The sequence below is a fragment of the Rutidosis leptorrhynchoides genome, chromosome 1, assembly GCF_046630445.1.
Source record: "Rutidosis leptorrhynchoides isolate AG116_Rl617_1_P2 chromosome 1, CSIRO_AGI_Rlap_v1, whole genome shotgun sequence".
Taxonomy (NCBI): Eukaryota; Viridiplantae; Streptophyta; class Magnoliopsida; order Asterales; family Asteraceae; genus Rutidosis; species Rutidosis leptorrhynchoides.
Window position 1 is genome coordinate 166,570,949 of NC_092333.1, and position 20,256 is coordinate 166,591,204.

Sequence of the window (20,256 nt, forward strand, 5' to 3'; positions counted from 1 at the left end):
TATACAATTATGTTGTAAATTACTTGAATTCATTTCAACATTTTACATTATAATATATAGATACATGTTTTTTTTGTGTTTTTCAGCGTCTTTCAACCAAATTGATGTTACTTCCGTGCCTTCGTAGTAGTAAAGAGTGTGCGTTTCATCTTTTACATGTTTAGAATAATCCTTATATTTTAGTTGTTTAATGAATAAATGAATGAACAATTGTTTTTCAAGTATTGTTATGTATATTTTTTATACTTTACCAATTTAACAACATCAGTACTTGTGATACTATCCGTTGAAGTATCGTTAATTCATATACAACTTTTAAAATTCAATATATTGTTTGCGGATGAGTTCCCGTGCATCGCACGAGCTCATTAATCTAGTATATATATATATTAACAATCTTCTATAAATTCATAAAACAATACATATTTAAAATTTCAAGCACATAAAACAAATTTAGTTAAATGTTGATCTACACATAATAATAGTTTAAAAATTAATATATTTATTTTCAAAGCTTAAATGATTATACTCTACAAAAATCCCGCGAAACTGCGGATATTTAACTAGTATATACATAGAGTAGTTGCAATATCTGAAAGGTTAAAATTGTAAAAGTTTATATTTTGATTGATTTCTTCACTTTCCATCCAACTCAAGAATACGTATAAATTATTTTACATTACATTCTTTTCTATCATTTTTTTTCTCTTTCCCTTTCAATTACATCCCTTTCCATCCAAAAAAAAAAAAAAAAATTGAGAACACAAGCATTAGGGTTTGCCTTCTCTACATTTAAAATCGGAGTATTTTTTCTGTAAATCTAGGAGCGGATTCTTTGTTAATAAAAAATGGAGAACGGATTCTCTTTTGAACAAACGTCTCAATAAAATGGATTGGATTCTTTGTTTATCAAAAATGCTTTTGAGGAGATACTCTTTCACATGTAACATCATGAAATTTTGTTTTCTACAAGAATCGCCGATTAACAAAGAATCGACGATTAGTATCATGAAAGACATATACGATTTGTTAATATTTTTAGTTTTGTCAAATTTCTTACTAAATCTTGCTCTAAAAACCCTAATTTACAACAGAAACTAATTAACGCGGCTGGATTATTCAAAAGGTGTAACTCTGAATCTATTTTTATTCCAAGTCAATTTCATTTGCTAAAATTCTTCACCATCGTAACAAGGTATGTATAATTCGTATGTTAACCTTTTGTTTCTATGTGTTTGATTTACCTTTTTGGATTCAATTTTAATTTAATAGGTTTATTATTGTTTAGGCGTAACTTAATTCGATCTAGGATGAAGAAGCGAAAGTTTCTATACAGATAAGGAGGTTTCCGTCAAAACAGGTTTGATTAATATTTTTATTTGGATTGGTTTTGTATTTGATTTGATTGTATCAGATTTTAAATCACGATCAGTTATTGTGATGAACATGAAGCTATTTTGTATCTGATTTGATTGTGTTAAATTTTAAATCACGATCAGTTATTGTGAATTTGTGATGAACTTGATCGAGAAATCTCCGAGATATAACGAGATCTGCAACACTGTTTTCAACTAAAATCTGCTTATTTACAGCTACATATGCTAAGGTTGTACACAACAATGGTTAAGTGGCTATTTTGAGAGCAAAAAATTTTGAATTATGAAGTCTAATGGAGTAAGATTTTTTAGTGGCTATTTTGATCCATTCAAATAGGACTATTGAATTATGCAATCTAAAGAAGGTTGAATGAGGATATTGCACATTTTGATTCAACGTAGGTTGGTGCCCAAACTCATACTCAAAGTATGTAGTTCAACGTCTTAAATAATACCTAGTGTATTAAATATTGTGTGTGTTAGTTGGATGTATGGTGGTTCAAAGTAGCTATAAGTATCACTTATGTAGACAGTAGTGAGTTTACTGATGTTGTTGCAGTTAGTGCTGGAAACACTTACAGATTAAAAAATATCTTCAAATATAGAACATATTAGGTGCTGCAATTGGTGCTTACATTGACCTATGTCTAATTGTTTGGATATATTGCAAGCTTAATTATTTGTATTTTACAATTTACAATGCTTCTAAACTGTTTCATGAAATGTCAATTAGAAGGTCGGTAACGGATAAGGTCAAAACTAATAACGATCAGTTTATCTAACGGATAAGGTCAAAACGGGCAACATTATAACTCAGGTTCGATACAGTTGGAGTTTATTGATCAATATATTTCTGTTTTGATTTTCTAATTAGATTGGTGAAATGTGGATTTGAGGAGCTGACATGATGCAAACAAGGTATGCATCTTATTATTGTCACTACAGTTCATGTTTGCCATAATGCCATTGTGATGCATTTTTCACTTATTAATATATATATTTACCTCACTCATATGTGCAGGCGTTAAGGAAACGTAGGGTGAGTATTATGAAGACTGGGCAAAAATTCTCGCGTATGACAAGAATTGTTCTATAACTATATGCAATAACCAATTATCAATTCAAAGGTGCTCGATTATGTGAACACTTTTTATCGTTAGTTCCAGATTCGTAATGTGTTAAGATTTTGCTTGAAATCACAATTATTTTTATATGTTTTACGTACGGAAACACATAAAGTTGCTGGAATCATTATCCCGGGGGCTAAGGTATTTCCAAAACTATATTTTGGCGAAGAGGTAATTGCCACACCAGTTCTTCGTTACACGATTTATTGTTACTCTACATCTATATTGCAGCATTAAGTCGGCTTGATTTTAGCACTCTACTACCGATGTTTTTATAAGGTTGGTTAGTTTTAATTTGTTCTACAGTACCATAAAGCAATATTGGTAGTCAAAGAGTTATTAATTAATTTTTGTAATTATAATGAACTACTACTGAAACATTTGAAATATGTACAATGTTTGCTTCTATTGAAACAAACTACCATTAGAGTTGTGGCCATTGTTGCAAAGGGTTTTTCTGAATCTGACAATAGGAGTTGATTTCCAAGGCAAGGTCGAACAACAAGGTACAAATACATGAAATATGTGGTAGTTTTGACACACATAATTAACAAAGGTCAGTCATTTTGGTTTGTTTTATCCAAAACATTTCTGAAAAAGAAAGTTAAGAGGGAACTGGTCAAATGTTTGATATATACATACATTTCTCGATGAAGCTATGTAGCTGTATTTAGGGATGTGATTGTATTGCAGATCTAAGTAAAGGATGTAATTTGTTGTTGGTTTGATGGTATTTTGGTTGTATATTCAGAAAAGGGCTGGTCAAAATGAGCTTGGTCCATTAGTGCATGTTGGTTTCCAATGGACTAACCTCTTTGCTGAATCAGGTGAGTTTCTTTAATTTCTTATTTTTATTTTAACTTTTATTTTAGTCATTAAGAGATAAGATAAATTAACCAATTTGTTTTATTGTTTTTCTTTTAAAATGTTCGTGGTTGCATCTGATCCATACTACATATTGCAGCTACATAAAAGTTAGAGTGAAGAATCTTGTCATCTGTCAATAAAAAATGTGTTTCTCATGAGAGAATTTCTCATTTTACTACACTGATGGTTAGGGTGTTTGCATTCTGATGCTTATTTGGTTGAGGTGTATGTCACAATACGGACTGGAAAATACATTACTCTATTTGAAGGTAAAAATTTTTACCCCTTAAACATGTTTGTGTCGTTATATATATATATATATATATATATATATATATATATATATATATATATATATATATATATATATATATATATATATATATATATATATATATATATACTTATTTGGTCATCTTTCAAATATATATCCTTTAGCTATCAACTTAATTTAGCTGACTTTTAGGCTGTTATCTTGTGAATCGGGCATAGTTGGTGTGTTGTAACATGATTTAACAGGCAACCTTAGGCTGGAAACTAGATTTTTTTTTTTTAAATAGTAATTTTTTGATGTTTTTTTGCAAAAATAGAAATATGAAAAAATTTGTTACAAAAATAGTAAAACCGGAGTTTGAAACTCCGGTTTTGGTGAACCCGAGGTTTCGAACTTCGGTTTGTGTATTTTTTGCCATGTGTACAGAAAACCGGATTTCAAACTCCGGATTTAATTTTTTAATCTTTTTTTAATGATATGAAACAATTCTATTTAATGTCAACTTAAAATTGTGATGATGATGTACGATGTGTTTGGTTTGGTTTTTGCATCGGACCCAATGAAACCTAAAAAACCTATAAAAAATGTAGTGATGCAGTGATGTTCCATCTTTCCATAGTACAAAAATGTTAACATGGAGTCTACATCTTCTCAATCTCTTTTCCTTTTTGCATACTCAAACACCTCTAAACTTTGAACAATTTTTTCTCTCAAAATCAGAAGAATTACACCAGGCCATCACCACCATTAAATTTGTTTTCTTTTTCTGAACACACTCATACAAGTTTGATCTGAAAAAACGTAAAAAAAAAAAAAAATCTGACGACAATTTCCAGCTGCGAGAATGGTGGTCGGAAGTTCATGACAATGGTGGCTGTTTATTGCGTTAGACGGCGATGGTAACTGTTTATGGATGGTGTTTGATAGTGTTTGTATTACTTATTTGTTACAAATATAAATCTATTTAGTACTTGTGAAAGATGAAATAATTAAAATGGAGTTTGATGAGAGTGGAGATTATACTAATAGAGAGTTAATTTTCTTTGAAAATGATGATGTTGACATAAAGTTTTTTTTTATTTTAAAAAAATAGTAATTTGTACGGTCACCTATTTTAAACTAATTTGGTAATTTTGTTTTTTTTTTTTTTTACTATTTTGGACCCTTTTCTTCAACTTTTGTTTTCACATGGTTTAAATATAAAGGGGAATTGTTTTATATCATAAAAAGAAAAAAAAAAGTAAATCTGGAGTTTGAAACTCCGGATTCTCTGTACACATGGCAAAAAGCACACAAACCGAAGTTCGAAACTTCGGGTTCACCAAAACCAGAGTTTCAAACTCCGGTTTTACTATTTTTGTAACAAATTTTTTCATATTTCTATTTTTGCAAAAACACATCAAAAAATTACTATTTTAAAAAAAAATCCCTGGAAACTATATGTCTACTTTTAGATATCCAACTCGCTATGTTTTGTATGTTATCTGTTCACCAAAAGTTAAAGTGTTTTATTTGTTTGAATGCAAATGTCACTTAGATAAGCATAAACGAGATGTGAATCATTCTTTTACACTTACATGTAGGAATGTCAACGACCATCCGATTCGATGGATATCCATCCGACCCGATCCGCTTAAAGCGGATATGAATGATCTAAATGGATGAATATCGGATATGGATATGGATATGGATGTTTACTGGATCGGATATGGATGACAATTTATAATCCATGAATGAACCCGATTTCACCCGAAATGCTTTTATATATACACATATAATATATAAATATTGATATATCGTTATAATTACTCTCAATTATATATAATATTTCATTATATATATATATATACATATTCCGTTCACCTTTTATTACATTAAATTTTCAATACGTCTAAGTCTTAGCGTTAAGAAATTTTTCTAGAAAGTTGATTGATATTTCAATCATCGTACCCGTAGAGATGATCATATTCTTATATGTATGATGTTTATATGTTGTTATCATATCGTATATATGTATATATACACACAAGTTACGATACACTAGTCAGTTAAGTGATATCGAGCTTTTAGGTTATATACATTATGACTTATTTTTAAATAACTTTATAACAAACGATGACTTTAACTAGTATTAAGTTGAAAAAAAAATTAACGACGACTTATCCAATGGATATCCATTAACCCGAATAATCCATCGAATATGGATATGGATGGATGAAACTTTGGTTAACGGATATGGATATGGATATGGATGAAACTTTGGTTAATGGATATGGATGTGGATATGGCGTAATCCGATTCATATCCGATCCATTGCCATTCCTACTTACATGTTACATAAACCTATTGTTAAATCACCAGACTTTTGATATAACAAATAAATCATACCTTGCAGACATATACTACTATTAAATAATCTAAGGTATCACATGATAAATCAATTAATATTCAATAAATTTGAACAATATGCTACTGAAATATGACTCAACACTCTTATTTAAGTATAAATCTTATACTAAAGCTATAATCTTAGCTAATCTCCAATATTAGTAGGTTATCACTCATGGTCGATCATGTTACTTACAAATCTATAATAATAATAATAATAATAATACTAATAATAATAAAAGTTAAATTTAGCTAATCAACATTCAAAAAATTTAAATGAAATAACAAGGACCATTAAATTAAAAATTATCTTGATAACAACTACTATTAGATTACTTGATTAGTCGACAATTATCTCTCGGGAATTTGATATTTCCAAACTTGTTTTTGATAGATCCAAACAAATTCACTAAAGTACCCTTAATGATGTGTTATATAGATTTTTCATTTTCAAATTATTGGAGGGTATAACTGGAAATTAACTGCCGTGTATCTATCCTGTATCGTATAGATGGTTGGAAATATCACCTCCCTTATCTCTCCCCTCAATTTTGTTTAGTGAAAAAACTACCCAAAAGAATTCTCCTCCCAAACTAAAGTACGGGTAACGAATACTCTTGCCTTCATCACAAAAACACCTTCTCTCTGGAAACATACGCTACAGCAACGATCTTCAAAAATCAAAATTAGGTATCCAAACTGGAATTGTGTGGAAATCGAACCTCTTAACCTTTTTACGCTACGATAACCTTTAAACAAAGTAGTATTAATCTTTAAAAATCAAAATTGGACCTCTAAGATTAGGGTTCCAAAGTGGAATTGTGTGGGAACGATCCTCTTAGATTTCGTTAAATTATTTATCTGGCTTCTCAAATTCATTACTCGCGATGATAATAAGGTCAGATAGTTTCTTTTGTTTAAGTTTGATTTATCGTTATTATTTATATCTGAATTATTGAATTTTTGATTTCAAGGGTTTGTACGTTTGTATTTATACGTTTATCATATTGTTATGATATTTTGTTAAACACAAATTAAAACCCTAATTTTGCTTCCGACTATTCACTATGTGATACTCATAATAAATGTTCTATATTTGAAGTGTGACAATTAATGCTCATAATGTTGCTGATTCTGATTTTGTAGATTTTTGACTACTTTAATAGTCGTATGGATGGATGCATAACAGCTGGATGGTCAATGGGAAGTGATTTGTGTAATGAACAAAAGCTGTACATTTTGACTGGGTGAATGGATGGATGAAGCTAAACATAGTTATTTGTCAATTTTATGTTCTAATCAATTCTATAGTTTTTGTTTTGTGTAGATACCAATTTGGTGCTCTATTTGTGTTGCAGCTGTATGCTACAGCCATTTCCTTCAGCAGCCTCCTTCAAGATCATCAAAATCATCATGAAAATAGTTCATGGAAGGATCACTTTTTTGTTTATAAGGTGGTTTTTTGCTCTTAATCGTGTTTATATTCTTTAAGGTTTTTTTAATTTGATTATTTTTAGTATTTCTCAAGATAGTTCTTGAGCTTCAAAATGTTTTAGAGTTCTGACAATTTATGCTTATAGTACGTGGGTAGGCTAATTCGATTGCATTATTATTTAAGATAAGTGAGATTTGGTCATCAGTAATAAACTAATAACACTAATGTTAAGTATGTTTTTATTTTTTGGAAGTGAAATCATATGAGATTAACGCTTATTGTAGTGTAGTTACAGAATGTAATGACAACACATCCTTATAGCTCACAGTAAAGGTTGTAACAGACCAATTACTCCACCTGGTATGCAACTATTAATTAAGGGAGTGTTTGTTGATTCATTTTTCTTGTATTTTTGATTAAATATTGCTATTACTGAATAAGCAACTGGACTAATATGGTGTAGTTTAGGTTTGTAATAAAACATAGATAAGAAGGGAAACAGATTATTAGATATTGTGAAGATTGCAGTCTACTACATACTTCTAAATCTTTTTATAAAAGAATAAATTGAATTGATAAAACTAAAAATATCTTAGATTTTTGAAGATACAGTAAGTACATTAGTCATCAAAGGATACATCTAATGATTCTTCGAAGACCCTTGGTTCATGAACATGGCTGAACTTCTTGGTAGTGCCTTGATGCACGTATTACGTTAGTCGTTAACCTAAGTTGCTTTAGTTGTTCTCACATAATATGCTACAAAACAGATTGCTAAATCATTTCATGTGTTTATATGGCAGGATCTATTAATGTCTCATATGCTTAAGAGTTTATCTAATCCAGATCCTGGATCTGCTTGAAGGGTGAGTGGCACACATCAAATAGGGTCCATCTTCAATTAAAGTGTATTTTATAAGAGAGATAAATATATAAATCGGTGGTATGACTGCAATAATGAGTTAAAAGCTTTTATATCAATGTTTATATGCATAGTTGTTCCAGTTAGGGTTGTATATAAAATGAATCTTATTGTTGTATCAATTCAAAATCCAACATGGCAAAGCCTTGTACTATAATATTTACCAAGCAATTGGTGATGGCAGGTCTACAAGCTTATGGACTGATATGATATCTGGACAGGAAATGTGCAACTCAAAGACAAATACAAGAGGCTTTTTCATCCTGTATATAATATAATATACTTGTATATAATGCTACTATGAATGATTAATGTATGTGATCTTTAAATAAAATATACGGGAATGCAAATCTTAATGGCATAATATGTTCTACAAAGATGGGGAAGAACCTACTGCAGTTCTTTGGAATTCAAAAGAGAGAAGATTGAAGAAGAATAAATAAATGATGAGGAGCCTATCATCAAATTATTAGATTGGTAGCATATGGAGGTACTCAATCTTCAATTATGTTCTTTAATGTTATAGTGTAGGTGGATAGGTGGATGTTCTTTAATATTATGGTGTAGGTGTATGCTGTAATGATCTATTGATCCGATTGATACTAACGTGAGTTTGGCATGGATCAAAATGGGTTCAACTTGTAACATGTCATATTTAGTAGAGTTCGAAAGGGGTCGTGTTTTGTCCAATATCTTGTTTTTTTAACAATAAATGATCGCTTAATTGCGACTATAGAAATAGGAACTTTATGGAGAACATAAAGTGGTGTTGGTAATTCATCCTTTGGGGCAAAAAAAATTACTTACAAAGAGGAATTGTTTAACTTTGGGGTCTTTATGGAGAACATGAAGGATGATTACACTCCTATCAAACCCTCAAAACAATGAGGATCGCCTCGTGGAACATACGCGGCCTAGGTAACAAATCAAGAGGGCCTATGGCGGGGGCTTTAGTTGGTCGGTTTCAAACCCATTTTTTAGCAATTCAAGAGACTATGGTCAAGGAAGTGGAAACGATATATGGGAAGAAGATCCACTGTTGGTTAAGGAATTTGCAATTCATCATTTTGTGAAGTTGTTCACTCCTAATGCTATGTTGTCACAGCCTACTGTCAATTTAGAATGGGCCTCGCTGGATTTGGGCCAGATTACAGCCCAAGAAAAGTCCAAATGTGAGGCTATTTTTTCGACTGTTGAAGTGCTCAAAGTTGTACAATCTTTCGGTGGGAACAAAACACCGGGTGCGGATGGATTTTCGTTACAATTTTTTAAGAAGTTTTGGAGTTATTGAAGAAACTTTCATGGACATGTTCGAAGAATTTCACTCTAATCCTTCTTTTCCTAAAGGAACATAAAATTGAAGGTTTTCCTTTGGGAGACAAATCTCAAGTTTGTTCACGGTCTTCAAGCTTACGTTTGGGAGCATATTCCTTTCTTACTTTGTCATTAACGTTTAGTTATGTTTCTTTTCTTGTGTAACGTTCCACGTTTTTGTATCATGGTTGTAATAGTTCCATTGTACTCTTTTTGATAACCTTCATTTTTTTGATGAAGTTATCATGTTATTTATATATCATATATTCTCTTCGCCGTAAAAAAAAAAAAAAAAAAAAAATGCAAGGTGCTTGGCAGGTTTAGGATGTTATATTCTAGAATTAAAGGATTTATATGAAGTTATATAATAAAAAGAAATGGTCAAATTCATCTTGTAAATTATGGAGTATATTAGTTATGTATGTATCGTACCTATAACAAACGTTTTTACACTCATCACATGGGCACAATATTTTTATATTGCACATCATAAATGAAGAAACATGGCATGGAAATTCTACAAAACTTTATATATATAGAATGGTCAACTAAAAAAACACCAAAATGAACCCACATATTTAGTAAATGCATTACAAATTAATAGGAGTAGGCTTGACAATTAAACCGATTATAAGAGTTTTGATGTCGCCGGTTATAAACTAGTTTATTAAAATGAACCGAAATAGACAATTAAAGTTATCAATTTTTATTTCGATATCGAGAAATCCAAGTTATTAAAATAAACCGATTATAGCGAATCAGGATTCAAATGCTATATTATATTATTTACAGTAATAAAATTGTATAAATGATAAATATTGATAAATAAGAAAGAAAAAATCGCCATATGTATGTTGAAATCACTTAGTGATATTAAAGAACAAACGAAGAAGACGATTTGCACTTTTCATGATTTTTCAGTTTGCCCCTGAACTATTTAAGAAGTTAACGAAATTGTAAATGGATGTTATGCATTATGTAGAGAGTAAAAAACAATGGAATGATGGATGTCACTAGTACTAGTAGATAATTATCATTCTGATATAATTTGATGTAACTTTAGAATCAACATATAATTAATTAGAGAAAATTATTTGAAAATACATTGAACTTTTATCAAGGCGGGATGATAATTAACAGCCGTTATATTGAGAGATTAACTGCGTTAAAAAGTTGATGTTTGTGAACCTGATATATAAAGTCATTTCTTGCATACAATATTACATATTTAAAGTGTTAAAAATTGAATGCATACAATAGGAATTTGTGTAAGTTTAATATATTTTCAAATAATTTTATCAATTAATTACTCAAAATTATTGAATGGATCCCACTTTTAAGAAGGACCAATTTGAGGGAAAAAACAAATCACGGCCGGTGACATTGACAATTACACTTAATGGTGGTTGGGTGATTAATTTTCCAAGCATCTGCTGAGAATTTTCGAAGTGTATATGCAACACATTATTATTAAATTATTGGTTAAAACGTGTTGAAAGTCGAAGTCAATTCGTTTAATACCATTGCAAAACAACCATCAATATCTGTTTGCAACATTTTTACCCATAAAGTTTTCTCTGAAACTCATCTTTTTCTCTTGCATTATTTTTCTTTCAAACACATAACAATTTATTATACAAAACAATATAATAATTAATAGCACTATAGAATTCTTCAATCAAAGTCTTAAGTATTTGGTAAGAAAATTAAAATACTTTGTTTATAGTAAGTACATACCACATATCTTTAGTTTTGCTAATTCCCATTTCATCATTTTCTTTGCGTGAGCGGAACCTAATTATGAGTGGATACGTTTATCTAGAGTACCTAATGCTTATGGATAAACTAGAGAGTAACCAAGACATTTCAAGAGATTTGATTAATTCCTTTTGGGAATTCAGGCAAATAATGTACCGTGCAGATGAGCAAAACAAGTACAGCAAGCCAATGCCATGGATAGGGATGTATATCGCATTTGCTTCTCTGTTTATCATGTCTGCAGTAGTGGCTGATTTATTACATGGTTTGAAAAACAAAAAATTATGGTTTTCGTGTAAATATTTTACACTCAATGCTGCATCTCTCACGGTGATAGCTGTTGCAATGAAGCTACCTGTCGATCTAACTACTCTAATGCCAGGTGAGATAGACCAATATGCTAAGCTAGGAAGCATGTCTTTTATGTGCACCATGATGGCTAACATGTTGCCTTCACTAGCAACCATGGACAACAATGAACTTGTCACAAACATCATAGCTTTAGGTATTCTAGTTATCACTGTCGTTGTGAATGTTTGCATTGAGATAACAACCGGAGTTGTTATTTCCATTCCTGAACTTGATTTATACGCGGGAGTTTTAACTCCAGAACATTATTATTTTTCTGAATCTCAACCATTTGGTATCGTTAAGATATCAGCAATCATTTATGTGGTTATCTTACTAATGTTGCTAATAATACACACATCTTCAGCGTCAACGCTGGTAAAGTCCAAACAACTATTAGAATCAAAATACCAATCAGGTCATGAAACAGCTCTCAAGGACCTAGAGATGCAACAAAAAGGAATATTAACTGTTGAGAAGCTAAAGCATCATCTTAAAAAATACTGGATTATGGCAGGAACTGGAAGCCCTCAATTCATGACAGTTTGCTCTGTTACAACTTCTGCTTCAGGGGTAATATGTGCTTCAAGCACCTTCCTACACATTGTTATTATGATCCGGTCTATTGATCATATAAGGGACGGGTACTATGAATCCGATTATAAGTGGTCTACATTAGTAATTCTCATAACACAATTTATCGCAGTCCTACTTGGTACAATTGCACCAGTTTCAAGATGTTTTGCTAACTTGAGCTTTGAGCTTTCCATAAAATGGATATGGAGTCATATTAAAGTCTTTAAAGTAGAGAGCTATTGGACTCAGAAGTTGTGTGATTGGAAACAGAGTAGCATACCGTTCTTTGCAAGAAACCGCAAAATCAAGATTATCATTAAGAATCTAAAAATCCTAATTCTGAACTTTTGTATAATATTTCAGAAGATAGTTGTGGTGACATGCAAAACGATAGCGTTGATACCAACTTTCTTTGTGATTTGTGTCTTATATTGTAAGAAGTGATTAAAGTCAATATTTAGTTATTCATGTATTGGGTTAGGTAATACGGCTATTCAACAGGGTACAAGCATAGATCTTAGCCATTTTGTTATAAAATATCAAGACGATATGGAGTTTACTACGACAACATTCAAGAAAATTTTGAACTCCATGGACATCTTAATCAAGAAGGCGGAGAAGCAACAACCATATAACCTCATGAAGTTTTGATAACCATGATGTTACAGGTTCACTTACGGAAGAACCCCATAATAGTTGGAGCTTACCCGTGGTAACCTTGACATGCATCGCTATTTCTCTTCCTAACATCCCAAAGAACAGAGTTAATCTCATGAAGCTACTAGAGAGATCTAAAGGTTTTGAAGGAGTTGAAAATTTTGATAACTATAATGTTTCAGGTTTGCTTACTAAAAAACCCCATAATTCTTGGAGCTTACCCGTGGTAACATTGACATCCATCGTTGCATCTCTTCCTAATATCCAAAAGAACAGAGTTGATAGCTTGTTGAAAAGTGTAAGTGAAGGTCTTGTATACGTCACGCTTGTGGAAGAAGTCCTCAATGGTACTGATGAGTACGTAGGAATTAAAAAAGCGGCTGACATGTTGTGGCAAGATGTTGAAGATTCCCATAAGTGGTTAGGAATCAACCTGCAAAATCACACTCCTCGGAGGAATACAGTGGGACAAATATTGCAATGGTTCAAAGTTACCTCTGAAAAAGTGGTGGCTGAAGTCACAAGTATGGATATTGAAAGCGCAAATGCTAATTCCATACAAAAGTTTATTTGCGCCAACTCTATGTATCGAATCAGTGAAACAATGTTGCTTTCATACCACACTGACATTGACCAGGTTAGTGAAGAGGAACTATTTGAGAAATTATCATCCTTGATATCTGACATTTTGGCTGCTTGTTTGACCAACTTACCTCAAGTCATATCAATTAAATGCCACGAAAGTGCAATTGAGAAGAGGGAGGCGAGTGTGAGTGATGTAGTCAAACTCCTTGGTAAGACTGAAAAGATGATCAGCGGCCTTCAAGAACGTGAAATTCCAGACTTGAATCCAGATGACTTCCGCTTCATTGACAAGTGGCGTGCGAAGTTAAGGCATACTTCTCCGTAATAACCAAATCGGTTGAACCAATGAGGTAAGAATCATTAAGTTTTTTAGAGATTTTGAACTTCTTTTGTGTAAAATTATTTCAATTGTTATTTACACTCTTCTCTTGATTTTTTTTAATACTTGTTAAAATTCTTAATCTTGTACTGCAGAATCAAGCTAATTAATTATCTAAAACAACAAGTTCCCCAAATTAAGATCCAGAATGAGAGGCTCGGCTCAAGAAGTCTGCTCAATGAACATTAATAACCTATGTTAAGTTTAGGGTTTCTAGTTAAATTGTGAATTTAGTAAGTCGCTCTTGTGGCGTAGTCCTTGTTTCTCATCGTATTTACTCTTGTGTAATATTTTATTTCTTGTTATGTGGATGATTAATTAATATTTATGATAAGACAATATACCATTTCTAGTGTGATCCAGTATTAGACCGATCATATCAAGAAAACATATATAGCGAATATTAAATCAGAATTGGCTTGTTATTGTGTTATCTTTTCTGTTTTGCATCCTTACAATGGCGACTAGTTTATTACGGATACAATAGAAAAGTTGTGGTTTATGTAAATCCACCAAGATTTTGCATTATGTACACGTTAATGCACATTTTGTGTAAGTGAATCTATCACTATCTTTTCTTTAAATCAGTCACATGCAACTTATGTTCATCAGGCAAATGAAAACAGTATATCCGATTCAAAGGGTTAACTGGTGAGTTACATCAAATCAGTACTTTATAGAAAGTTTGTCACTGGATTTTTAGATGAATGCTTTTTTAAGGTTGATAACAAACATTCGTGGCTCAAGTAAGTTTATGCGTAGGTCTCGGTGTGTAAAGGCTTCGAGGTATTGATTTTTTTAAGTAGTTTTGTTCTTGATTGAATTTCACTTGCATAAAGAAAGTTTATTAGCTTAGTTGATTAAAGTTAATAAGATCATAATCCATTGAAAGGCAGCTAATTTATAGGTTTCTCTTAAAGTTCCAGTGTAAATTTGAAAAATATGTGGAAATTGTAAATTTTAAAACTAAGCAAAGCTACTTAATTTGATACTGCTTTTTGAATCTTTTTCTTTTAGCAACACTTTTCTTGACTAGTTTTAAAATTAATAAATAACATAACCAATCTTCAAAAAAAACATATTCATTGCTACTAAAAATGCTTATTGTTGTTATAATTTATGAGTTTATAACTACTTTTAGTGGTCTGGTTCTTAACAATAGACTACTGATAAAATTAAAAGAGTGAGAGAGAAAGAGTTTATGAGAAGTTTGTATATTGAAAGTGTGTGTGCTTAAAACTCAAACGTTGCATGCATATATATACTACAATATTTATTGTGCAAATAAATACAATAATAATAAAATTGTTGTCCATTGTGGACTTTTGTGTTTCCGTCCATTTGAACTTTTGAGATTACAACACTCCCCCTTGGACGACAATTTTATTATAGAGTAACTAGTACTGCCTCATTAAAAACCTTGCTAAAGAAAACTCAGTGGGAAAAACTTGAAAAACTTTAGCTAAGAGAAAAAGAGTGCAGCATAGAGTTGACTCCCCCTCAAGTAGACATCGTTGAGCTTTTACGTCTTCTTAACATGCCTCATGCCAATATTATGAACGTGTGTTTTGAAAATAGCAGTTGGAAGTGCTTTCGTTAAAAGATCAGCAGAGTTTTTACTGGATTGAACATATCTCATTTCAATCTGGTTGTCCTTAATGAGATCTTGAGTATATGAGAAGAATCTTGGAGGTATATGTTTTGTTCGATCACTTTTGATATATCCTTCCTTCATCTGTGCTATGCAAGCAGAATTATCTTCATAAATAACTGTTGGACTTTTATCACGTTCTAGTCCACAAGAATCTGTAATGAGTTGTGTCATTGATCTCAACCAAATATATTCCTGAGTAGCTTCATGTAATGCTATGACTTCAGCATGATTTGAGGATGTAGCAACAAGTGTTTGTTTCTGGAAATTGTGACAACCCGGAAATTTCCAACCAAATTTAAACTTTAATCTTTATATGTTTCCGACACGATAAGCAATATTTGTTAAGTTAAATTTCAAGAATTTTAAACTATGTTCATACATTCATTCAACCTCGACCAAGTTCCAACGATTCACGAACCATTAAACGAATATGATTATATATGTATATGTGTATATATATTATAACTTGAAACGTAAACAAAATATTAGATTAAATACTTTATATGATTGTATCTGTTTCAAAATGTTTATCAATGGAATTAGAAGATAAGATCAAATGATTGAATTATCAGATATATTGAATTATGATTACAAGTCTCTGTTGAAAGGCCCACGTTGATTTGAGAAATCTTTTCATTTTAACAATATTCGGAAAATGGTAAAGTGATTTATAAATATGAACAAATTGTCAATCATTGAGAACTAGACAAAGGATAGTGGAAGATTGAATCTCATAAAGACTCGATTGATCTATTTAGTTTCAAACGTACAAAAACGTTTTCAGTTTAAAAAGAACTTTATTATTAAAACGTATATAACTTTTATAAATATCTAGAACCACTTTTGACAACTCATTACTTAACTAGTATGATAAAGATAACGATATTTATATTTTATTTTATTAAATATATATAACGATTTAAATTAATATTATATATATTTATACGCGTATTATACGTACATAATTTTATACTTTTACTATACTTAAACTTTACCTTTACTTTATTTTTACTTTACTTTAACTTTAATAATTCATACTTTAATAATTCACTTTAATAATTCATACTTTAATAATTCACTTTAATAATTCATACTTTAATAATTCACTTTAATAATTCATACTTTAATAATTCACTTTAATAATTCATACTTTAATAATTCACTTTAATAATTCAAAAATCTATTATAAATAGAATTCAATAGGTTTCATTATTTCATAGAAACTTGAAAATAGTTTTCTCTAAACTCACTCAATCGATTTACATATATATATATATATATTTACTCCGTATTATCTCAAGATATTATTAGTATACATAAAATATTACGACGGAGTGCTGTCCGAGTGATTTCGAAGTTGTTTTTTCGAGTGGGATAAGATTAAGGAAATTATGGGTTATAGCTATGGAGGTGATTGAGTATGGTTCATGGGTATGCTCGTGAGGTCAATATAGTGTTTATCATCTCCGTTGCGTTTACGTACCTTTCCTGCAATATTGAATCTCAATATTGATATGTGAGTACTCATAATTTAATTTTTACATACTAATAGTGTATCCCTGACTAGTGCTCGAGTATATAGGATTATGCATGCTTGTACTTTTGATATTGCCATTAGATAGGTTATGTTGATTCCTGAATTAGTTACATATACGATTGAGATAAGGTATAAGATATGCATGTTGTTGGAAAGCTAGCGAAAAATAGTTGAATTTTGGTTTAAGAATCACTTGAATCCAAGTAATGGTTAGAAAGTTATGAAATAAACAAATTGCATAATTAATTTCGTAATTAAAATTGCTGATGATAATTAGTGAACTAATTTTCTGGGTTATAAAAAGTGATTATTTGGATTCTACTCGTCGAGTAGATGAATTTTCATATAAAGCACGTCTCGTTTCGTTGAACGGTTGTCAAGTTATGGACAAAAGAAGTTTTGCAAATTTTGATGAAATCTCGAAACGGGAACTGAAATTCTCGCAGATCTGCGTTGTTTCATATATAAAAAAAAATACCACTGAATTCTTTGCTGTAAGGTCTAATAAAAAACTCTAGCCGTTTGTCAATTCGAGTCTCGACGACTTTTCTAAAAATCATCAAAGTTGACAGTTTGGTCACATTTTAAAATTCTAAAAAGAGCTGAAACTTTTTTATTTAAAAATGTCAGTTTTGTATCAGTTGTCATGGTCGGCCTGATATGTGTTTACTCTTGCCAAAAATCATGTTATATCTTTGTGGTAACGAGAATTTGCAGGCTTTGACCGTTTGTCAATACGAGTTTTGAGGAATTTTCTAAAAATCTTCAAAGTAGGCTACTCGGTCACTTTTGTAAATTTATTAAAGCTGAAAAATTAACTTTGAAACGCCGAAAACGCGTTGGCAACTACGAGTTGTCTAGGTTTAGTTTACTTCTGTAATATTTATGCTTATTTTTTTTGGTAATGTGTAACTTTTATCTTTGGCCGTTTATCAATCGGAGTTCCGATAATTTTTCTAAAAATAGCTGAAGTGGCCCGTTTAGTCATGTTTGACCGAAAATCATTTTTGTATAAGTTATTATATATTTGCATGCGACCTCATTTTTACTTTGACCTTTGACTTTTGACTTTAACCTTTGACTTTTGACTTTGAACTTTGACTTTTCCTGTTAACTTTTCAGTTAACTTTTTGTGTTGATTTTCTCTAAAAAAAAAAAAAAAAAAAAAAACCTAAAATACTATTTTATGATTATGAAACCATTTGTGTTACGTTGTTTCACACGTCACATTTTACTAGAATCTTAATTGAGCATGATTAATATAACATGTTACTATACTGTAGAGTTAGACTCGAGCTATAGGATAGGATTACACTATGACCTGACCTAAATTGCTATACAAATATTGACCAACATATAAATATATATAATTAATATAGGTTCGTGAATCCGAGGCCAACCTTGCACTTGTTCAATGACGTTATATGTATTTTTACTACGAAATACAGTATGGTGAGTTTCATTTGCCTTTTTACCCTTTATATTTTTGGGACTGAGAATACGTGCGCTTTTATAAATGTTTGACGAAATAGACACAAGTAATTGAAACTACATTCTATGGTTGAATTATCGAAATCGAATATGCCCCTTTTTATTAAAGTCTGGTAATCTAAGAATTAGGGAACAGACACCCTAATTGACGCGAATCCTAAAGATAGATCTATCGGGCCTAACAAACCCCATCCAAAGTACCGGATGCTTTAGTACTTCGAAATTTATATCATGTCCGAAGGAGGATCTCGGAATGATAGGGGATATTCTTATATGCATATTGTTAATGTCGGTTACCAGGTGTTCACCATATGAATGATTATTTTTGTCTCTATGCATGGGACGTATATTTATGAGAACTGGAAATGAAATTCTTGTGGTCTATTAAAATGATGGAAATAAATGATTATGATAAACTAATGAACTCACCAACCTTTTGGTTGACACTTTAAAGCATGTTTATTCTCAGGTGTTAAAGAAATCTTCCGCTGTGCATTTGCTCATTTTAAAGATATTACTTGGAGTCTTTCATAGCATATTTCGAAGAACGTTGCATTCGAGTCATTGAGTTCATCAAAGATTATTATTAAATCAATTTATAGTTGGATAGTGGATATTATGAAATGGTATGCATGCCTGTCAATTTTCGATGTAAAGAAAGATTGTCTTTTAAAAACGAATGCAATGTTTGTAAAACGTATCATATAGAGGTCAAATACCTCGCAATGTAATCAACTATTGTGAATCGTTTATAATGTATATGAACGGGTCCTTTCAGTTGGTATCAGAGCGGTGGTCTTAGCGAACCAGGTCTGCATTAGTGTGTCTAACAGATAAGTCGATAGGATGCATTAGTGAGTCTGGACTTCGACCGTGTCTGCATGTCAATAGTTTTGCTTATCATTTTGTGTCAAAAATTAACTACTTATCATCCTCAGGAAATTACCTGCTTATCATTTTTAGTCTAAGACACGTCTTGCTGCATTGATTGCATGAATAGTGTATAGACAAAAATTCATATCTTAGCGTATCTGCTAAATCATATCTTATCGTATCTATTACTGTAAACGTTGCCTGATATATCCCGTAAATTCCTCCGTAATTTACGAAATCTTTTGTTCTATATATATGGATATTCTATGTAATTAGAATACCATCCGATAACCGAAAATAATTTCATATCGAAAAAAAAAAATCCTTATTCAATCGTACGAAATGGAATTCATCATTAATTCAAGTTCCTCGGATTTTGAAATGGAATCCCACTCCAGCTCCGAAAGCAGTGTGACCGGAATAGATCAACCAATCAGTCATCACCTATTCTGGATGAATTGGGGATGGGTTCGTAGCCTCCTCAATCATTGGAGACAAGAAGAAGGTGATCCCTTCCATCCACCACATTGCCCTCTTGACGAAGAACCTGAAGCACTTACCGGCGAACCTGTCCGAAACACCATTTTCTCGCTCATTTCCAGAGTATCTCGTCACGATTATATATTACATCAAATTTTAGATTTTATTTATCCACTCGTCCGAACCGACAATCACCCCGGTGTAATAGAAGAAGT

At 31.2% G+C, this 20,256-nt stretch overlaps 1 protein-coding gene and 2 long non-coding RNA genes across 3 annotated transcripts; all 3 read left to right on the forward strand.

Moving 5' to 3' along the window:
• Positions 1-968: 968 nt before the first annotated feature.
• LOC139866786 (uncharacterized) lies at positions 969-2,295 on the forward strand. Its single transcript, XR_011765626.1, has 3 exons — positions 969-1,195; positions 1,289-1,360; positions 2,251-2,295. It is a non-coding gene; the product is annotated as an uncharacterized lncRNA (long non-coding RNA).
• Positions 2,296-2,407: 112 nt separating this feature from the next.
• LOC139866791 (uncharacterized) lies at positions 2,408-3,324 on the forward strand. Its single transcript, XR_011765627.1, has 4 exons — positions 2,408-2,503; positions 2,616-2,644; positions 2,735-2,782; positions 2,932-3,324. It is a non-coding gene; the product is annotated as an uncharacterized lncRNA (long non-coding RNA).
• An 8,179-nt stretch (positions 3,325-11,503) lies between these two features.
• Positions 11,504-13,952, forward strand: LOC139891152 (uncharacterized). The gene is made up of 2 exons (XM_071874093.1): positions 11,504-12,818; positions 13,054-13,952. Exons 1-2 carry the CDS (start codon positions 11,504-11,506, stop codon positions 13,950-13,952), a joined length of 2,214 nt encoding a protein of 737 aa, XP_071730194.1.
• Positions 13,953-20,256: the final 6,304 nt, after the last annotated feature.

Excerpts from the sequence above, each read along its gene's own strand:
- LOC139891152 (XM_071874093.1), top strand. The coding sequence starts at position 11,504 with ATGAGTGGATACGTTTATCTAGAGTACCTAATGCTTATGGATAAACTA. Across the intron at positions 12,819-13,053 it reads TGTGATTTGTGTCTTATATT|GTTCACTTACGGAAGAACCC; the intron begins GTAAGAAGTGAT and ends ATGATGTTACAG.